Source organism: Pezoporus flaviventris, unplaced genomic scaffold (assembly GCF_033815535.1).
Source record: "Pezoporus flaviventris isolate CSIRO_AGI_PZ_B2104156 unplaced genomic scaffold, CSIRO_AGI_Pfla_v1 ptg000078l, whole genome shotgun sequence".
Classification (NCBI taxonomy): domain Eukaryota; kingdom Metazoa; phylum Chordata; class Aves; order Psittaciformes; family Psittacidae; genus Pezoporus; species Pezoporus flaviventris.
This window is the reverse complement of record NW_026892626.1, coordinates 16090274-16106587: the sequence shown is the minus strand read 5'-3', so window position 1 is coordinate 16106587 and position 16314 is coordinate 16090274. Positions and strand designations below refer to the sequence as shown.

General features: G+C 54.7%; 2 protein-coding genes across 2 annotated transcripts; one reads left to right on the top strand and one right to left on the bottom strand.

Moving 5' to 3' along the window:
* The first annotated feature begins 155 nt into the window (after positions 1-155).
* PDAP1 (PDGFA associated protein 1) lies at positions 156-7895 on the top strand. Its single transcript, XM_061473918.1, has 6 exons — positions 156-303; positions 3087-3178; positions 4988-5095; positions 5467-5588; positions 6390-6541; positions 7077-7895. Exons 1-6 carry the CDS (start codon positions 291-293, stop codon positions 7133-7135), a joined length of 546 nt encoding a protein of 181 aa, XP_061329902.1. The 5' UTR covers positions 156-290; the 3' UTR covers positions 7136-7895.
* Positions 7896-9245: 1350 nt separating this feature from the next.
* ARPC1B (actin related protein 2/3 complex subunit 1B) lies at positions 9246-14704 on the bottom strand. Its single transcript, XM_061473431.1, has 9 exons — positions 14536-14704; positions 13802-13906; positions 12575-12797; positions 11577-11684; positions 11185-11391; positions 10988-11063; positions 10722-10918; positions 9919-10009; positions 9246-9492 (listed from the first exon to the last, which is right to left on the bottom strand). The coding sequence occupies exons 1-9, from the start codon at positions 14597-14599 to the stop codon at positions 9454-9456; spliced, it is 1110 nt and encodes a 369-aa protein (XP_061329415.1). The 5' UTR covers positions 14600-14704; the 3' UTR covers positions 9246-9453.
* Between the last annotated feature and the right edge of the window lie 1610 nt (positions 14705-16314).

Below are 16314 nucleotides of genomic sequence, written 5' to 3'. Positions count from 1 at the left end.
GCAGTGCCTGAGCAAAACCCCCACCCTACCGTACGCTCCCCTACCTCGGCCGGACCACTGCGGAGCTCGCGTCCCGCCGAGAGGCGAAGCGGCCCGGTTCTAAGCCGCATGAGGGCGGCGGCGAGGCTGCGCGGGGAACGGCAGCGTTGCGGGCAGCCCCCGCGGCGGGGGCCTGACGGGCGGCGGTGACTGTGCGCGCGGAGGTGGGGCGCGTTCCGGTGCCGGGTCACGGCTCGGGGCCGGGAGGGGGGGGCCTCGCCGCAGCCGCCGCAGCCGCCATCGCCGCCGTGATGCCCAAAGGAGGTGGGGGCCGGGAAGCCACGGGGTGGAGGGGTGCGGGTTGGGTCTGAGGGGATCGTCCCGTCCCCCCCATTCCCGGTATTGAGGAGGTTGGGGGGGGGGGGGGGGTGTCTCCATTCCCCTCATCGGCCTCCACCGGCTGTGGATGGGGGTCTCGGTTTCCGCGCCCATCCCGCTCCTGGAGGGCTGTGGAAGGGTCGTCCCCCCCCCCCCCGCTGAAGGGATTTCGGGTTCAGGGGTTCCAAACGTGGCTCCTTTCCTGTAGGTATGGCGGAGCGGGCACCGGCTTTGGGGGGGGAGGAAGTGTGGGTGAGGAGAAGTAAGGAGGGGTTGGATGCACCCAGAACCTTCTCCACATGCACCATTCTCCACATGCACCATCTGCATAATTGGCTCCTGGGTGAGCGTCGGTGAAAGCCCAGCCATAGCACGTAAATGAGCCCTCGTCATTCCTCACTCGGGTTTGCCCCAGTTGATTTCATCAGCCTTCCCAAGCGTTTAGAACCAGATCCGCTCCCCTGGGTAGGCTTTCCTTCAGCATTTGGTTTGTGCCCGTGTGCACAGCTGTAGTGAATAGGGCTGAAGGTTTCACGTGCCAAAGAACTGGGGAGGGGGGGGCTATAACCCTGGGTGCTGCATTTAAATGCCCCATGATTTGGGATTTACTTCTCTGTGTTGTACAGTTTTATATGCTTAAGACCTTTTGGTCCTTGGGAAAAGAGGGGTGTTTTCTCACCTATCTCCCTAAGTCAGTAGCAGTTACTGTGTTGTTAGCAGAAGAGTGGATTTTTGCCCTCACTGTTTAAAAATGGGGTGGGAATTAAAGAGCCGCTGATACAATCTGTTATAGGATTATTTCTGATTATTTGGATTGGTTTTAATACCTTAATTTAAAGAAAAGGTGAGTCCATCACTATTCTTCCATTCTCTTTGATTTAACTTCCTTTATTACGCTGTTTAAAGCTGAAGACAAATGTATTTGGAAGCAATCCTGCCTTAGGCACCCGTGGGCTTTCCTGCAGGTGCTTCTGGTTTAAAAGAGGATCAGATTCATCGCCCCTCTTTTCCAGATGGGGAAACCGAGGCACGGAGCACAAGCGCATTGTGCAGCACAATGCAGCAGGTCAGTGGCAGATGTAGGACCGCTCTGCTTGTCCAAGGGGTGGTTTGATCTCCTTGGGAAGAGCAGAGCTCCATCTGCACTGAGCTGAGCTCGCCATGGCTGCCACAGCTCAGTCTTACTTCTCTATGTGCTCAAATGTAAATGAGATTGATTCACTCTTCCATTTGCTTCTTTTTAGCCATTTAATGCGAGATAATTACTCTTTAGTTGCTTCCCCTTCTTATTACTACTGTTTATTTGCAGTATTAAGGCTTTTGTGTCCTTCAGCTCTGTGAAATCCCAAGCCCAGCTGGATGAGAAGCTGCCCAGCGGCAGCTGAGCCTTTGGCATGATGTTGGTTTGGTTGATTTGAGTTTGCTTGGTGCTACATAGTGTCCAAGATGCTCCTGTTCCACTTAGAGTGATGTCATTTGCTAGGCACTGAGGTAATGTCTCCTTCCTGGGCTGCAGCGTTCCCAGAGGGTGTCAGTGTTGCCACGTGGGATGGCTGGGAGCACACGCATGGAAAACACACACCTTTGGGTGCAGCTGTTTGGTTTGAGTACCCATGAGTTTCCATTGCTGAGTTTGGGGAGAAGAAGGTGGTCTCTGCACTTCCCCGTTTCACCTGAGGGAAACATCTCTGGAGTCTCTAAGGCTTCACTGTGGGGGTTTTGAGATCATTTATTGCAAAGCTTAGCTTTTATTGAGCTAAACCACGTGAGGGTTTGTTTCTATCGAGCCAAGAGGATTGATCAGAGAACACAGACTTCCTAAAGCCCACAGAGGCTGAGCCTTCCTGGTGTTCCCAGTCCCACCAAGTCCGACAGGACAATGGCACAGTGCAGATCCCTCCCTGAGAAAGGAGGAATGATCCCCACTGCCTTGCCCTCAGCAGGTGAAGCAGGGAGGGTGAGAGCAAGGATTTCCTGCTCCTTCAAAGCCTCCTGCAGCAGCAGAGAGCTCCTTGCCTGAGCTGCTTGCCTTGTGCCAGCCTTGTGTACCAGATGTACCTTGAGCTCTCCAGCTCAAGGCTAGACACTGACTCTGCTCTGCTTGCTTTCCAGTAGGAAACACAAACACAGCAGTCACTTGCAGGAAGCATTAATGGCTTCAGAGTTCTGTGGATTAATGAAGTGCTGAAGTTGAGAGCAGATCTTAGCCCCACAGCCCAGCCAGCTAAGCTGCATCTGTCCTGTTCCTGGTTCCTAGAGCTTGTTTTGAGTATTCCTTGTAAAGCAGTAAAACATGGAGGCTCCTTCTAGTAGTTCTTCTGCTCTCATTGTAATTCCTAAAGCTTTTGTCCAATTAGCTTCCTATTTTTTCTTGGCACAGCCTTACTGTAGGGGAGGGGTTAAGGAGGGAAGCTGGTTGGAGGGTTAGTTGTAACCATGCTGCCTCAGGAATAGGCTGTGGTTCGTCCTGTGCAGGAAACGCAGGGAGTGGCTGTGGGACTGAGCCACTGAAGGAATTGATTCTCTGGGTGCCTTTGTATGGACCAGTAATCCCAATTCTCTGTGCCACTTACCCAAAACTCTTGGCTTTTGTTGTTGTTGAGATTCTGTCAAAGGAGCTGGTTTGGTTTGTCCCATCTGCACTGAAAATCCACAGAGTGCTGCAGGAGGAGGAGACCTTTGTGGAACCTTATCACTAAACCATTTATTGACTTTACTTTTCTGTACAGGTAGAAAAGGAGGCCACAAAGGCCGAGCAAGACAGTACACCAGTCCTGAAGAGATCGATGCCCAGCTCCAAGCAGAAAAGCAGAAGGCAAGGGTATGTGTTTGCCAACGTTGTGTGCTCATGGTCCCAGGTCCTGGCTTCACTTGCAGTGTGTGAGGAATCAGCTTAGTCAAGAGTTGCAGAGCATTCTGGCAGTGAGCACAATGTGAATTCTCAATAGCTGTGGCTGGGGAGACTGGAAGGTGTCATCCAGGCTGGCTCCTCACTGAAATGAGGCCAAGTAGACCATCCAGCTCACAGCTGGAAGGGTAACAGTTGGGAAAGGTGATTACACAGCAGCTCTGGACATCTTTTCCTTCTGTATTGAATCATTCTGGTCTCCAGTGTCAGCTCATTTTTATATCCATGCTCTGCAGCTTGGTTATGGAGAACAAGGGCTCACATCTTGACATCTTATCAATGAAATTATTATATTTGCCCTCTTCTAGACTTAAAAGACCAAACTCCTTTGACTTCTTCCTATACACGTGATTTTCTTGTTTGCCTCTGACTTGTAGGGAAAGATAACAGAGTTTTCTGGCCTAAGTCCTTTTTTGAGCATGTTTCTATGCCCTAGCATAGGGTTGTAACACGTTCCACATCTACCTGACTGATGTTATAAAAGGCATGGCTACATTTTGCAGCACTTGCTCTCTTATATCCCCAGATTATCTCACTGCTGATTTTCTGTGACTTGCTGAAAGCGCTGCCTAAGCCCAAAAGCACTATTCCAGCTGAAGCCTCGTAGCACTGACTACAGCAGGATAATTACACCCCATATAGGAAATACTGATGAATACCTCTGAGAAGATGACTTTCAAGCAGTCATGAGCCAGATTGTTGATTCCTTTTAATGTTCTGAGCAGCTGTAACTCAAGATGATGCTGTGGTTTGCTGCTTAGCCACATATTCCAACTTTGGGTTGGATCTCTTCTTCCTAAGTACAATTCCTCTTGGTTTGTTTTTTGATTCCATCCTGTTGGTTCCATGCCATCTTTCCAAATTCTGAGAGCATTTATGGGGCTGATCCGGTCTTCCAGAATGATTCCAGCTCCTACCAGTGCAGTGTCATTCATAAACTCTGGAAGTGTTCTCTACTTCCGAGTTGTTGATAAAAATACCCACTGGAAATAGAACAGAACAAGCAGGATCCTGCTTGAAATGTCTGTCTGGTTTCACAGCAAACCAGAGGACTGCTCTTTGGGAAGGATTTCTCTCTTTTTTTTTTGTTACATGTAATATTATTTTATCAGGGAAAGCTTAAAAAACCCCCCAAAACTAACAAAATTCTTCCTCTACTGCCCATAGCCCATCCGCTTGCTGGGATGAGGAATATCTGGCGGTGGTTAAAGTAAACTATTCCCACCCATGTTGGTTCTTCTAATGGAATTCCTAGACTTCTGACTGGTATAAGCTGTGCTGAATAGGCTGTGATTTCTTGGCTAATAATATTCTGGTTGCTGGTTGTCAAGTTTCTCTTCTCTAGTGTTCTTTTGCCTAGATCTAGTTTGAGACCCAGCTCTACGCTACATCCGTGTAGTGTCCTGTCCCTGAGATATTGTGCACTGGAAAGCTGGCCCAAAAAGTCTCCTGGAGGTCTTTCATTTGGGGAAAGAAAAGTGCCAGTTCCCTCTGTGACAGTCATTCTCCTGGCCTGTTGCACAGGGAGAGCAGCAGGGTTGATTAGGGGTGGTCTGCTGGGGCAGATGGATACTTACATGCTGAGAATGAGCTCGTGTTCTCTAAGAGCACCTTTGGTGTCACAGGGCCACATCAGGAACACCAGTGCTTAAGGCTGTCTCTCATCCTTCCAGAATGGATTTGGGATCTTTACTGACATATATTTCCTCTCGTTCCCTGTAGGAAGAAGAGGAGCAAGAAGAGGGAAGCGAAGGAGCAACAGGGGACCCCAAAAAGGAGAAGAAGTCTTTAGATTCAGATGACAGCGACGAAGACGATGAGGATTATCAGGTATTGTCATTCTTGGGGCACTTAATGCATTTGCACCACCCAAATCCTTGGGGCCAAAGAGCAATGCACTCTCCTGATTCCAAGTTCTCTTTGAGAGCTACCTCTAATAAATCTTGTGATGGAAAAGCTATTTTTAGAAGCCAAACCCCCTTCCTTAACAGCATTTTGTCCTCAGAATGTGTTTTTGTAAGTGAAATGCCTAGATTTCAGAAAGGCTGAAGATGCCTGATGGTAGGAATCTTGGCTCACCAGTGGTTTTGCTGCCTGGCAGTACAAACCTCTTGCTTTTGGGGTGTGCTGCTGAGCTCTTCTACGACACAGGGTTGGATATATGAGAGCTTCTTAACCTTCCTCTTGTTCTTGAACCTTAGCAAAAGCGCAAAGGAGTGGAAGGGTTGATAGACATAGAGAACCCCAATCGTGTAATTCAGACAACCAAAAAAGTAACTCAGCTGGACCTGGATGGACCTAAGGAACTGTCACGACGAGAGCGGTGAGTCTTGCCTGCTATCCCAACAGGAGCTAGGGCATTCCTGGAATATCATCCTTCCAGGAGCTTCCCTGTTGGGAATGTCTGCGTTGGTGTTTCAGGGAAGCCCTTTCAATGCGTTGGTGTCTAAAGCAGGCACTGAACTGTCAAGCAGGACTCAGTGGGGTTCAGAACCTTACATACCTTATGGAAGTTGGCTGTCTCTGGGAGTCACTGTAACCACTCAGGAGCCAGGCAGCTCAGCCAGGGGAGCTTGTTGCTGTGAAGTGGCTTTAGGCCATTCCTGTCCTGAAGTTTTAGGCCAAAAATCAGACATAACTGAACTCCATTATCACTGTGGGTTCTGCTTTAATCTTCCTATGGAAAGTGCCCTAGTGACAGGTAGTGGTCCCCAGGCATCATGGTGACATTTTTGTGTGAGCAGATGACTCAGATGAGAACCAGAGTTCAACCTTCTAGTTTCATTTAGCAGTGGAGAGTTTTAGAGTGGAAGATTTAAGCTTCCTTCTTTGGGCCAGATTGCTTTGGCAGAAGTACACCTTTGAGGGTAAAGCTGGGAAAAGCATGTTGTGGTGCTGGGTGCTCTGGGGCTAATTCACCTTACCTCATTGTGTGTCCTTATTTAGCTGAATGTAGGTAGAAGTAATCTCTCGCCTTATCCCTGTTCAAACCTGTGCTTGAAAACTGGTGTTAGGCCTCTGTGGAAGGCTCTCTATCCTTCCCAATCCAAAAGCCTCCCCCATTCTGCCTGTACCTACCTGCTCGTGGATGCTCTGATGACTTGTATGTGTTTCACCCCAACAGGGAGGAAATAGAGAAACAAAAGGCAAAAGAAAGATACATGAAAATGCACCTAGCTGGTAAAACAGAACAAGCAAAGGCAGATCTCGCCCGGCTAGCCATCATTCGGAAGCAAAGGGAAGAAGCTGCCAGAAAGAAAGAAGAAGAAAGAAAAGGTTAGAGAGTAATTAATCATAACCCTCTTATTTCTCTTTGTGATGGTTGCATGGTCTCTCGGGTCACACATAGTAATCCCTCATCCCCTGAGGTAGTTGTGTCTTCACAACTGCCCTCATCAAAACCAGCTTCAGATGTTTCACTCTTAAAAAGCTCTAGGACATCTGATCAAGGAGCAGGGAAAGAAAGAAGGGAATTGCCCTTGATATCCATGTTGTCCTCAGCTGCCCAGACAATGCTTGCTTCAGTGTGGGGAGGTTTAGTGGATTCCTTGCACATGGGGAATCCAAACTGCCCAGGGAATTCACAGCACTTCTACCTGCCTGGACTTCCTTGAGGAGCGCATCTTCTCAGTGAATTCCACAGGGATATTCATGCATCAGCACCAGGGTAATTGGTGGATGCCTGGAAAGAGGCCAAGGACAGAAGGGGAACACACAAGGGGGGCTCCTGCTCTCAACCCTGGAGGGATGTGCCAGGGGTTGGTGGGGCAGGCTGGATCTCTTCATTACCTGCTTTGTTTTCCTCCCCCAGCAAAAGACGAAGCGGCCATGGCAGGTAAAAGACTGCAGTCACTATCCCTTAACAAGTAAGCACAGGACATGCAAGAGGAGGAAACACCAGGGAACTGTGCCTGGTGCCTGCCAGGACCTCTGTTGTGTTGCATATACCACATAGGGTCTGCTGCGGCATCGAAGTCACCTTCACCTCCAAGAGACACTGACGATGTGTTTGTCCTCATCCTGGCACAGATTTCCATTTGGGGTTAGGGGCAGCTGCTCTCTCTGGTGCAGAGCTGTGCTGAGCAGCAATTCTCTGTAACAGTTTGGAAACCTGAATGTTTTTTGCTGGTTTTAGGGTTAAAAACTCAATTGGGGTGGGGGTCAGGGGGGGGGAGGGAGACGCTTCAACTATTAGATTGCAAGAGACTAGATTGTGGGGTCATTGTAGGGGGGGAACATGGGGTGGGGAACTTTGACTTGCTAGTGAAAGCCCAAAGGATAATGTATCTGAGGTATCTTTTTGGGGGGGCAAACGGCCCATCCAATTTTGCTGCAGCGTGTTGCAGTATGAGCTGGGAACCTGACTTCATGGACATCTGGAGTGCTGTTCCTTCCCGGTTTCATCCCTCTTTTGTTGCAGCCAGTCTCCCCTTTTCCCTCCTCTTCATTTTTACTTCTATTTCCTTCTCCTTCTTAGGGATAGTGCCAGTTTTTAACCATGTCATCCTTTGTTTAAAGGAAAAAGACCCAACATCAATTGTATCAGATGGAACAAAACACTTGATAAAGCTGAAAACCCAACACCAACCAAACTTGTATATTTGGTTGATTAAAGTGTAAGTTATCAGAAGGGCTCCATCCTCAACTTGTGTGTGTGTGTGCGTGTGAGTGGACCTGAGGTGCAGCACCAGCGTGGTGGTGAAGTGACTCCTTGCCTCTGCTCTTTGCTGTTGTGGTGCTGGTTGTGGTGTGGAATTGGGCTCCAGGTTCAGGAGCTCCACCAGCAGATGCAGCCTGGAGGCAAAAAGCTTTTGCTGCTGTCTCTGGTGGACACCTTGTACAATGGAGGTGGAGAAAACCGTTCCCTTGGGATGCTGGCCAAGGCAGTCACTGTGTCAGGAGGCCAGGCCTGGAGCTGTTTGTTACTCCTGTCAGATGTCCTGTCTGCTGGAGCAAGGGATGCCCCAGGAGATCCATGGAGCCCCCTCTCAGCCTGTGCCAGAGACTCCAGTGCTTCCCATACTAGAGGAGATCTGATCCTAGAGGTGAGACGAGAGCGCTCTGGAGTCACTGCCATTGAGGTGACCCTTGTCAGGGTGACAAATGCCACTCGTTCTGTGTGGCTGCAAGGGACTTGGCTGGGATAGAGGGATGTGCTCCAGGAACACCGCTGTGAGCTGCCTGCTCACGCCATGGTGAGGAGCTTGGTTCCCTTGTCACAGGTAGAGGTGTGAGCCTTGGAGCTGCTCCCCAGCACTGCCCTTCAGGCCATGGTCGAGGTCAGGGCTGGGCTGCTCGGAGGCACACCACCAGGAGCAGGCTTTGATGGGTTTAACCAAGCTGATCCCAAGAGGAGTAACCTGGGATCCCACATTGCACTGCTTCCTTTCCCTTGTGGTGATCAACGTAGGCTTTCCCTTGCAGAGACGCTTGGCTTAAGGCACGGGGATGCTGGAGGAGTGGTTGGGCATCCTGCCTGCCCCACACACCTGCACAGGGACTGGTTGTTCCTCTGCCTTTGCCAAAGCCCTCACCAGCCACTTCAGTGTGATTACATATCCTGTGTGGAACCCTGCCCGTTGATTACCACATGCAATTAACCCCCAAAACACAGATTTATCCGCTTCCTTACAGCTTCTTCCAAGGCTCCTCAGCAGCTTTGTCCTCCCCGTTGGCCTGTGAGGTGGGACTGCTCCTACCCCAAGGCAGAGGTAAGGAAGGTGCTCTGACCAAAGCTGCCTGGCTGGAAAGGGGCAGGATTGCTTTGGCAGCCCAAGGTTTCCAAGCTGGCTCCCAGCGTGTGGAATTGCACAGCTGATGGGTGAGGCGCTGGCACAGGGTGCCCAGAGAAGCTGTGACTGCCCCATCCCTGGCACTGTTCAAGTTAGGTGGGGCTTGGAGCAAGCTGCTCTAGTGGAAGGTGTCCCTGCCCATGGCAGGGGTTGGAATGAGCCTTCAGATCCCTTCCAAACCCAAACCATTCCATGATTCTATAGGGAATTCCTTCCTTTATTGTGCTCTCTAAGCGACGTATGACCAGCATCGGGGAGGATGGTAACAAAACCAGGACTTGTTTTCTTGCAGAGCAGCCACCGGGGCTGGCTGGTGGCACCGTGTGGCACAGGGCAGAGCAGCAGAGCAGGGCAAGGCAAGGCTGGCAGCGGGGACCCCCTTCCTGGAGGGCTCCTTCATTTGATCTTGAGATCCTTCAGTGCCGACTCCAGGCTCTGAAATGGAATTGGAGGTTGGTTGCCATCAGCTTGGTGCTTTCCAAGGTGACTGGAGGTGGCTGGGGAGCTGAAACAGGGGGGAAGCTGGTTCCGGGGATCCCAAATTCGTCTGGTTTTGCCTCATTTTGAAGTCATGCGGACAAAGCTGAAGCCAGGAGTTGGTGCTGGATGCCTGTGCAAGGTTGGCATCAACCCACCCCTGATGGTGAGCTCTGAAACCGGGGATGCCCCCATCAAGCACTAGGTTAAAGCAGATCCCACCCAGGACTATGGGAGCCCCATATGGGCACCATGGGTACAATGGGCCCCACCACCACTGCACAGAGCCAGGGTGAGGGCTGCAGTTAGAGCTGTGGTTAATGGGGGTTCCACACTGGATGCTCCTGTTCTGGGGGGGGCTGTGGCACCATGGGGACGCCTCACCTTGACATCCCAGATGCTCATGCCGCCGTCCATCCCTGTGGTGCAGAACTGGGAGCAGTTGGCCTTCCCGCCTGCCAGCACTGAGATCTGGCTGTGGGGCACAGAGAGGTGGGTGGGGGTCAGCCCCACATCCTGCCAAGTCCTCATGGGTTGGATTGGGGCTGGACCCCTTCATCTCCCCCATCCATGTGTCGAGACGCTCCAGGGATAACCAGGGATACACAGAAGATCCCAAGGATGCTCCAGAGCTGTCATAGCCCACGGGGCTGGCCCCCTCCATCTCCTCCACCCATGTGCAGGGATGCTCAGGGATAACAAGGGATGCTGAAGGATACACAGGGATGCTCGAGGAGGGCTCCATAGTTCCTAGGGCTGGACCATTCCATCTTCCCCAGCCACATACAAGGATGCTCGGAGATACTAAGGGATGCTCAAGGATACCCGGGGATGGTCCAGGGCTGCCCCAGCTCCTGCGGATGCACCCCTCCATCTTTCCCACCCATGTGCAGGGATGCTCAAGGATACCTGGGAATGCTCTGGGGGTGCTCCAGAGCTGTTCCATCTCCCCCACCCACATGCAGGGATGCTCAGGGATACCCAGGGATGCTCCAATGCTGTCCCAGCTCCTGCGGATGGACCCCTCCATCTTTCCCACCCATGTGCAGGGATGCTCTGAAGATACCCAGGGATGCTCAAGGATACCCAGGGATGCTCCAGCTCCCAGGCCAGACAGCACCACAGCCAGGGGATGCTGGGGGAAGCCAGCACCCCCGCAGTGACCCAGTCACCCCCCATGGACCCACCTGATGCTGTTCTTGTGCAGGGTGTCCAGCGTGGCATTGGCCGTGTCCGAGCTCGCTTTCTTATCCAGGTTCTGGAAGCGCTCACGGGCGGTGAGGCCGCGCTGGGAGCTCTGCTTGGGCACATCCAGCTTCCCCCTGAAGGTCAGCACTCCCTGGCTCTCCTCGTAGGTGAACAGCATCGGGCAGCAGTCGTGGCCCTGCAGAACCAGGCTCAGCACCATCCTAACCCAGCACCCACCACCCCCCCCGGCCCAGCCCGGACTCACCGCAGCCACCAGGCTGTTCTCAGTGATGAAGGTGACGGCGAGGAGGGGCAGGGTCTCGGTGCACAGGGAGGTGACGCTGCAGGGCAGCGAGTGAGCATCACTCAGCTCATTGGGAACACAAGGAGAGCATCCTGCATCCACGTCCGCCCGCCCCAACCCACCCCGGATGCCTCCGAGCTCTCCCCAGCCCCACTCACGCCATCCTCTTGCTGGCATCGGCGAGGCAGAGGGTGCTGTCGTGGCTCACCCAGGCCACACGGGCGCCGCTGGCCGAGAAGCAGATGCTGTGCACCCACCCGCAGCTGCTGCTCGACTCGAACATCAGCTCCCCAAAGGGCATCTTGGAGCCCCAGGGCGTGGGGCTGGGCCGCTCCTCCACCTCCTTGATGTAGGCTGAGAAGATCCTGGGGAGGGGGGAAAGAGCCTCCATCGCTGCCCCCTTTGCCCCAGGGCACCTTCAGCCCTTCCCATGCCTCCCTTGTGCCCAGCAGGGGGAAGCCTGCCCCATAGGGCTGTGCTGCCCCACCCAGCTCTGTGCTGTGCTCAGGTGGGACCCCAACCCATCCTCATCCATCCCCCTGCTCCTCACCGGCACTTGAAGTCGCAGGAGCCGGCGGCCAGGAGCACGTTGTTGGGGTGCCAGTCGAGGCTGAGCACCGTGGAGCGGATGGGCTTCTTGATGTGCTTGCAAACCCACCTGTGGGGACGGGGGTGGCAGCAATAGGGGAGAATCAGCAGTGCTGGAACCCCCTCACCGGGCTTGGGGGGGGGGGGGTGGATGAGGGTGATCACAGCTCCAAGTGCATCAGGAGGTGCCCAGGGCCAGCAGCCTGCAGGAGCAGCTTGGGCATGGGGTGTTCCTCCCTCCATGTCCCCATCTGTCTCTTCCTGCAGCTCCTGTCCCTCTTATCTCCTCCTCCTCCAATATCCTAACTCCCAATCCATCCATCCCTCCTTTTTCTCCATCCATCTATCCCTCCTTCTATTTCTCCATCCATCCATCCATCCATCTCTCCATCCATCCCTGCCTCCATCCATCCATGTCTCCTGTTTCTCAACCCATCCCTCCATCCATTTCTCCTTCTATCTCTCCATCCCTCCCTCCTATCTCTCCATCCGTTCATCCATGCCTCCATCCATCCATGTCTCCTATTTCTCAATCCATTCATCCATCCTCCCTCCATCCCTCTCTCCTATCTCTTCATCCATCCCTCCTATTTCTCCATCCATCTCTCCACCCATCCATGCCTCCATCCATCCATCTCTCCATCCATCCATGCCTCCTCCTATTTCTCAATACATCCATCCATCCCTCCATCCATTTCTCCTTCTATCTCTCCATCCCTCCATCCATTTCTCCTCCTATCTCTTCATCCCTCCCTCCCTCCTCCCTCCATCCCTCTCTCCTATCTCTCCATCCATCCATCTATTCATTTCTCCTCCTATTTCTCCATCCCTCCCATTTCTCCATCCCTCCCTCTCTCCATCCATCTATCCATCATCCAATCCATCCATTTCTCCTCCTATCTCTCCATCCCTCCCTCCCTCCCTCGCAGGTCAGACCCACTTCCCGGGGCAGATCCCCACCAGTCGTTCTCCTGCTCGAAGTAGCAGATGGAGATGAGGCGGGAGCCGCTGCCCACCGCGAACTTGTTCTCCTTGGGGGACCACTTGACGCAGCGCGCGGCGCGGTTGATGCGCAGGATCACCAGGGTGGGCTTCCACGCGTTGCCCTTCAGGGTCCACACGTAGGCGTTGCGGTCGGTCCCACACGTCACCAGCCGGTTGCTCTCGGGGGCCCAGTCGATGCCTGGAAGGCAGAGGAGGGGGTGATGGTGACCCAGGGAGCAGTGGGGATGGGGGCATTCGGGGCTGGAGGCATTGCTCTGGGCTGCCTCTGCTCCAAGGTCCCACATCAACCCCAAATTATCCACCTCAGACCTTCGCATCCCTCCCACCCCAAAGCATTCCATCCAACCCGTCCCACCCCATCACCACATCCCATCATCAGCACTTCCCATCCCACCCCATCACTGCATCCCACCATCAGCATTCCCCATCCCACCCCATCACCACATCCCACTATCAGCACTCCCCATCCCACCCCATCACTGCATCCCACCCCATCACTGCATCCCACCCCATCACTGCATCCCACCATCAGCATTCCCCATCCCACCCCATCACTGCATCCCACCATCAGCACTTCCCATCCCACCCCATCACTGCATCCCACCATCAGCATTCCCCATCCCACCCCATCACCACATCCCACTATCAGCACTCCCCATCCCACCCCATCACTGCATCCCACCCCATCACTGCATCCCACCCCATCACTGCATCCCACCATCAGCATTCCCCATCCCACCCCATCACTGCATCCCACCATCAGCACTTCCCATCCCACCCCATCACTGCATCCCACCATCAGCATTCCCCATCCCACCCCATCACCGCATCCCACCATCAGCACTCCCCATCCCACCCCATCACTGCATCCCACCATCAGCACTCCCCACCCCACCCCATCACTCCCATCCATAGCATCTCACCTCAACACTTCCCATCCCTTCTACCCCATTCCATCCCAAACCACCTCACCCTATCTCTATCCATATCTCTTCCACCCCTCCATTCATCCATCCCCTCCATCTCCCCAGTTCCACCCATCCCACTTCTCCGGCACGCTAGATCAGGACCAGCAGAGGCAGACACAACCGGCTCCCTCTCCATCACCCACTCCACAGCCCCCATCCGGCAGCTGAGCCGTGTCCATCCCTGTCCCCATTCCCTCCATCACCCAGGACTCACCCGTCACCTGCCCGTTGTGCTCCTTCAGCTCATGGACCTTGCTCCACTTGGCCCCGTCCTTGCGGTAGATGTGGACCTCGTGGTTGTTGGGGCACAGCGCGATCTCTGTGGGGCAAGAGCAGTGGGGTAAAGCCCTCCCCTGGGTCATGGGCTCTGCCATGGGGAGCGTGGGGCCGGGCAGCATCAACCTGCCCCTTCCCGTGCTCCAGGCTCCCCGTCTGCACCGTGGGGTCCAACCAAGCCCCAAAGCCTTGCCCTGCATCTGACCCTATAGGGAAGGGATAAGGGTCCCATGGGGCTGGTGGGATGGGGTGAGATGGGATGGGGTGGCTGTGGGTGCTCAGCCCCGATCCAGCCCCTCCTGCCCGGCTCAGTGGATAAAGCCCTTTTTGTTCTCTCCCACATCCCTGCTTGCAGCCGGGAAATGCCATCGGCTGTGAATCACCCGGCCCCGCTCCGCTTCCCTCCCCTCTCCACGCTCCATCCGTCCCTCCCAGCACCGCGGTGCCTCGGGGCCGGACACGCTGCTGGCAACTCCTTGTGCCGGGCTCAGCTCCAGCAGCAGGACCAGGGGGATGCAGGGGAACATTGCCCAGCCCAGCCCAGCCCCACATCCATCTATGGCAGGACCTGCTTCCCAAACCCAGCCACAGCCCACTCGCAGGGATGCTCAGCCGGCACTTTGGGCCATCCCTGGGGATTTTGGGATGGAATGCCCTGCTGATGGTACTTACGGGTCCGGTCCTTGTTCCAGGCATGGCAGCTGATGGGCTCCAGCAGGAAGCTGTGGTAGGCCATGGCTCACGGGCTGGCAATGGGGAGAGACCCCTGCGGCCATCAGGAGGTGATGCTCTGGCCATGGGGACAAGCCCCCAGTGGTACCCCTGCTCTTAGCGAGCATCCCCCATTCCCTCCCACTGGAATCAGCCCCACGCTGCAGTCCACTGCATCCCCCTTCTGCCGGGGAAGGGGTTTCCCACCCCATCCCATCCCATGGGTACTCAGCCCCACTGAGGCAGTGACTAATCCCTTCCCCTGGCTGAGCTCCCATCTCTCCTGCAGCACCCATCAGTGTCACAGCACGGTGCCATGGGGCCAGGAAGCGCTCAGAGCGGCAGCGCAGCCCCTGGGCCATGAGGATGCAGGGATGCAGGGGAACACCTCGGCAGGGTGTGCCAGGGATGGGGATTACTCACAATTCACCTCTGGGCTATTTTGGGAGCTCCCCGAGCGCTGCCCGTTTTCTTTGGCAGCTGAAGCAGCACAGGGGAAGGGAAACGTCCCTCCTAAGGAATCTGGGTGGAAAGAAAACCCATGGAGCAACACAGAACCCCAGCCTGGATTGGGTTGAAGGGACTTTAAAGCTCATCCAGCTCCAAGCAGGGACCCCTCCCACTGGAGCAGCTTGCTCCAAGCCCCTGTGTCCAACCTGGCCTTGAGCACTGCCAGGGATGGGGCACCCACAGCTTCTCTGGGCACCCTGTGCCAGCGCCTCAGCACCCTCACAGGGAAGAGCTTCTGCCTAAGAGTTCATCTCAGTCTCCCCTCTGCAGGTTAAAGCCATTCCCCCTTGTCCCATCCCTACAGGCCCTTGTCCCAAGCCCCTCTCCAGGTTTCCTGCAGCCCCTTTAGGCACTGGAGCTGCTCTAAGGTCTCCCCTTAAGGAACCAACCGGCTCCATCACTGCACATGGATGAATCCCAGCGCAGATGCACAGCACAACCCTGCCTTCACCACCCCAGGGCCAAGCCACTGAGACCCCCACACCAGACAAGGGCTTGGGGCTGAGCAGGGAGATGCCTTTGGTACCCTTTGTACCAGGAGGGCACAAAGCTGCTGCCGCCAGAGTAGCACCACAAGTGCTGAACTGAACCCTCAGCGAGCAGGGATGCTGCTGTTGGCATCGGAATAGACCAGGAGCAGGAAAGCATCTGAAATGGGACCTGCATAAAACAGCTCCCGGGGAGGAGGGATGGAGGCAGGACCCCATCCGCAGCACTTTCCCCCTTCAATGTGTGCTAAGGCAAAAGCGATGCTTCCCTTTTGGATGCTCGGAGTTCCTCCCCGGGCTGTTTTGCTGCTGCCCCATTCAACGCCAGCTCCCAGAGGGGCTCTTGCCACCATCGTGCCAAGGAGCAGAAGCCGTCCCCAGCCCAAGGGCCCTTCCAGCTCCAGCTTCTCCCTGCAGTGGCTCGCGTTTCACTTCCCCAGCAGCCGGGCTATGGCCGGTTCCCTGCTCACAGCCCATGGGGAGCTCAGCACCCCTTTCCCCAGCAGGGAAGAGCATCGGAGGGGCCGTGGCCATCTCCCACTGGACACGGAGGGGTAGGGAAAGAGGGGTTCCTAGGGCAGACAGGGCGGGATGGGGACCCGATGGGGCTCCCTTATCTCCCCGAGCAGCTCGGAAACATCCTTGGAGGAGATAACACCGAGCCCTTGGCCGGAGCCAGCGCCAGGGGCTCCTCCCAGTCCCGGGAGGAAGCCGTGCACCAAGGAGCTGCACTGTGGGGTCT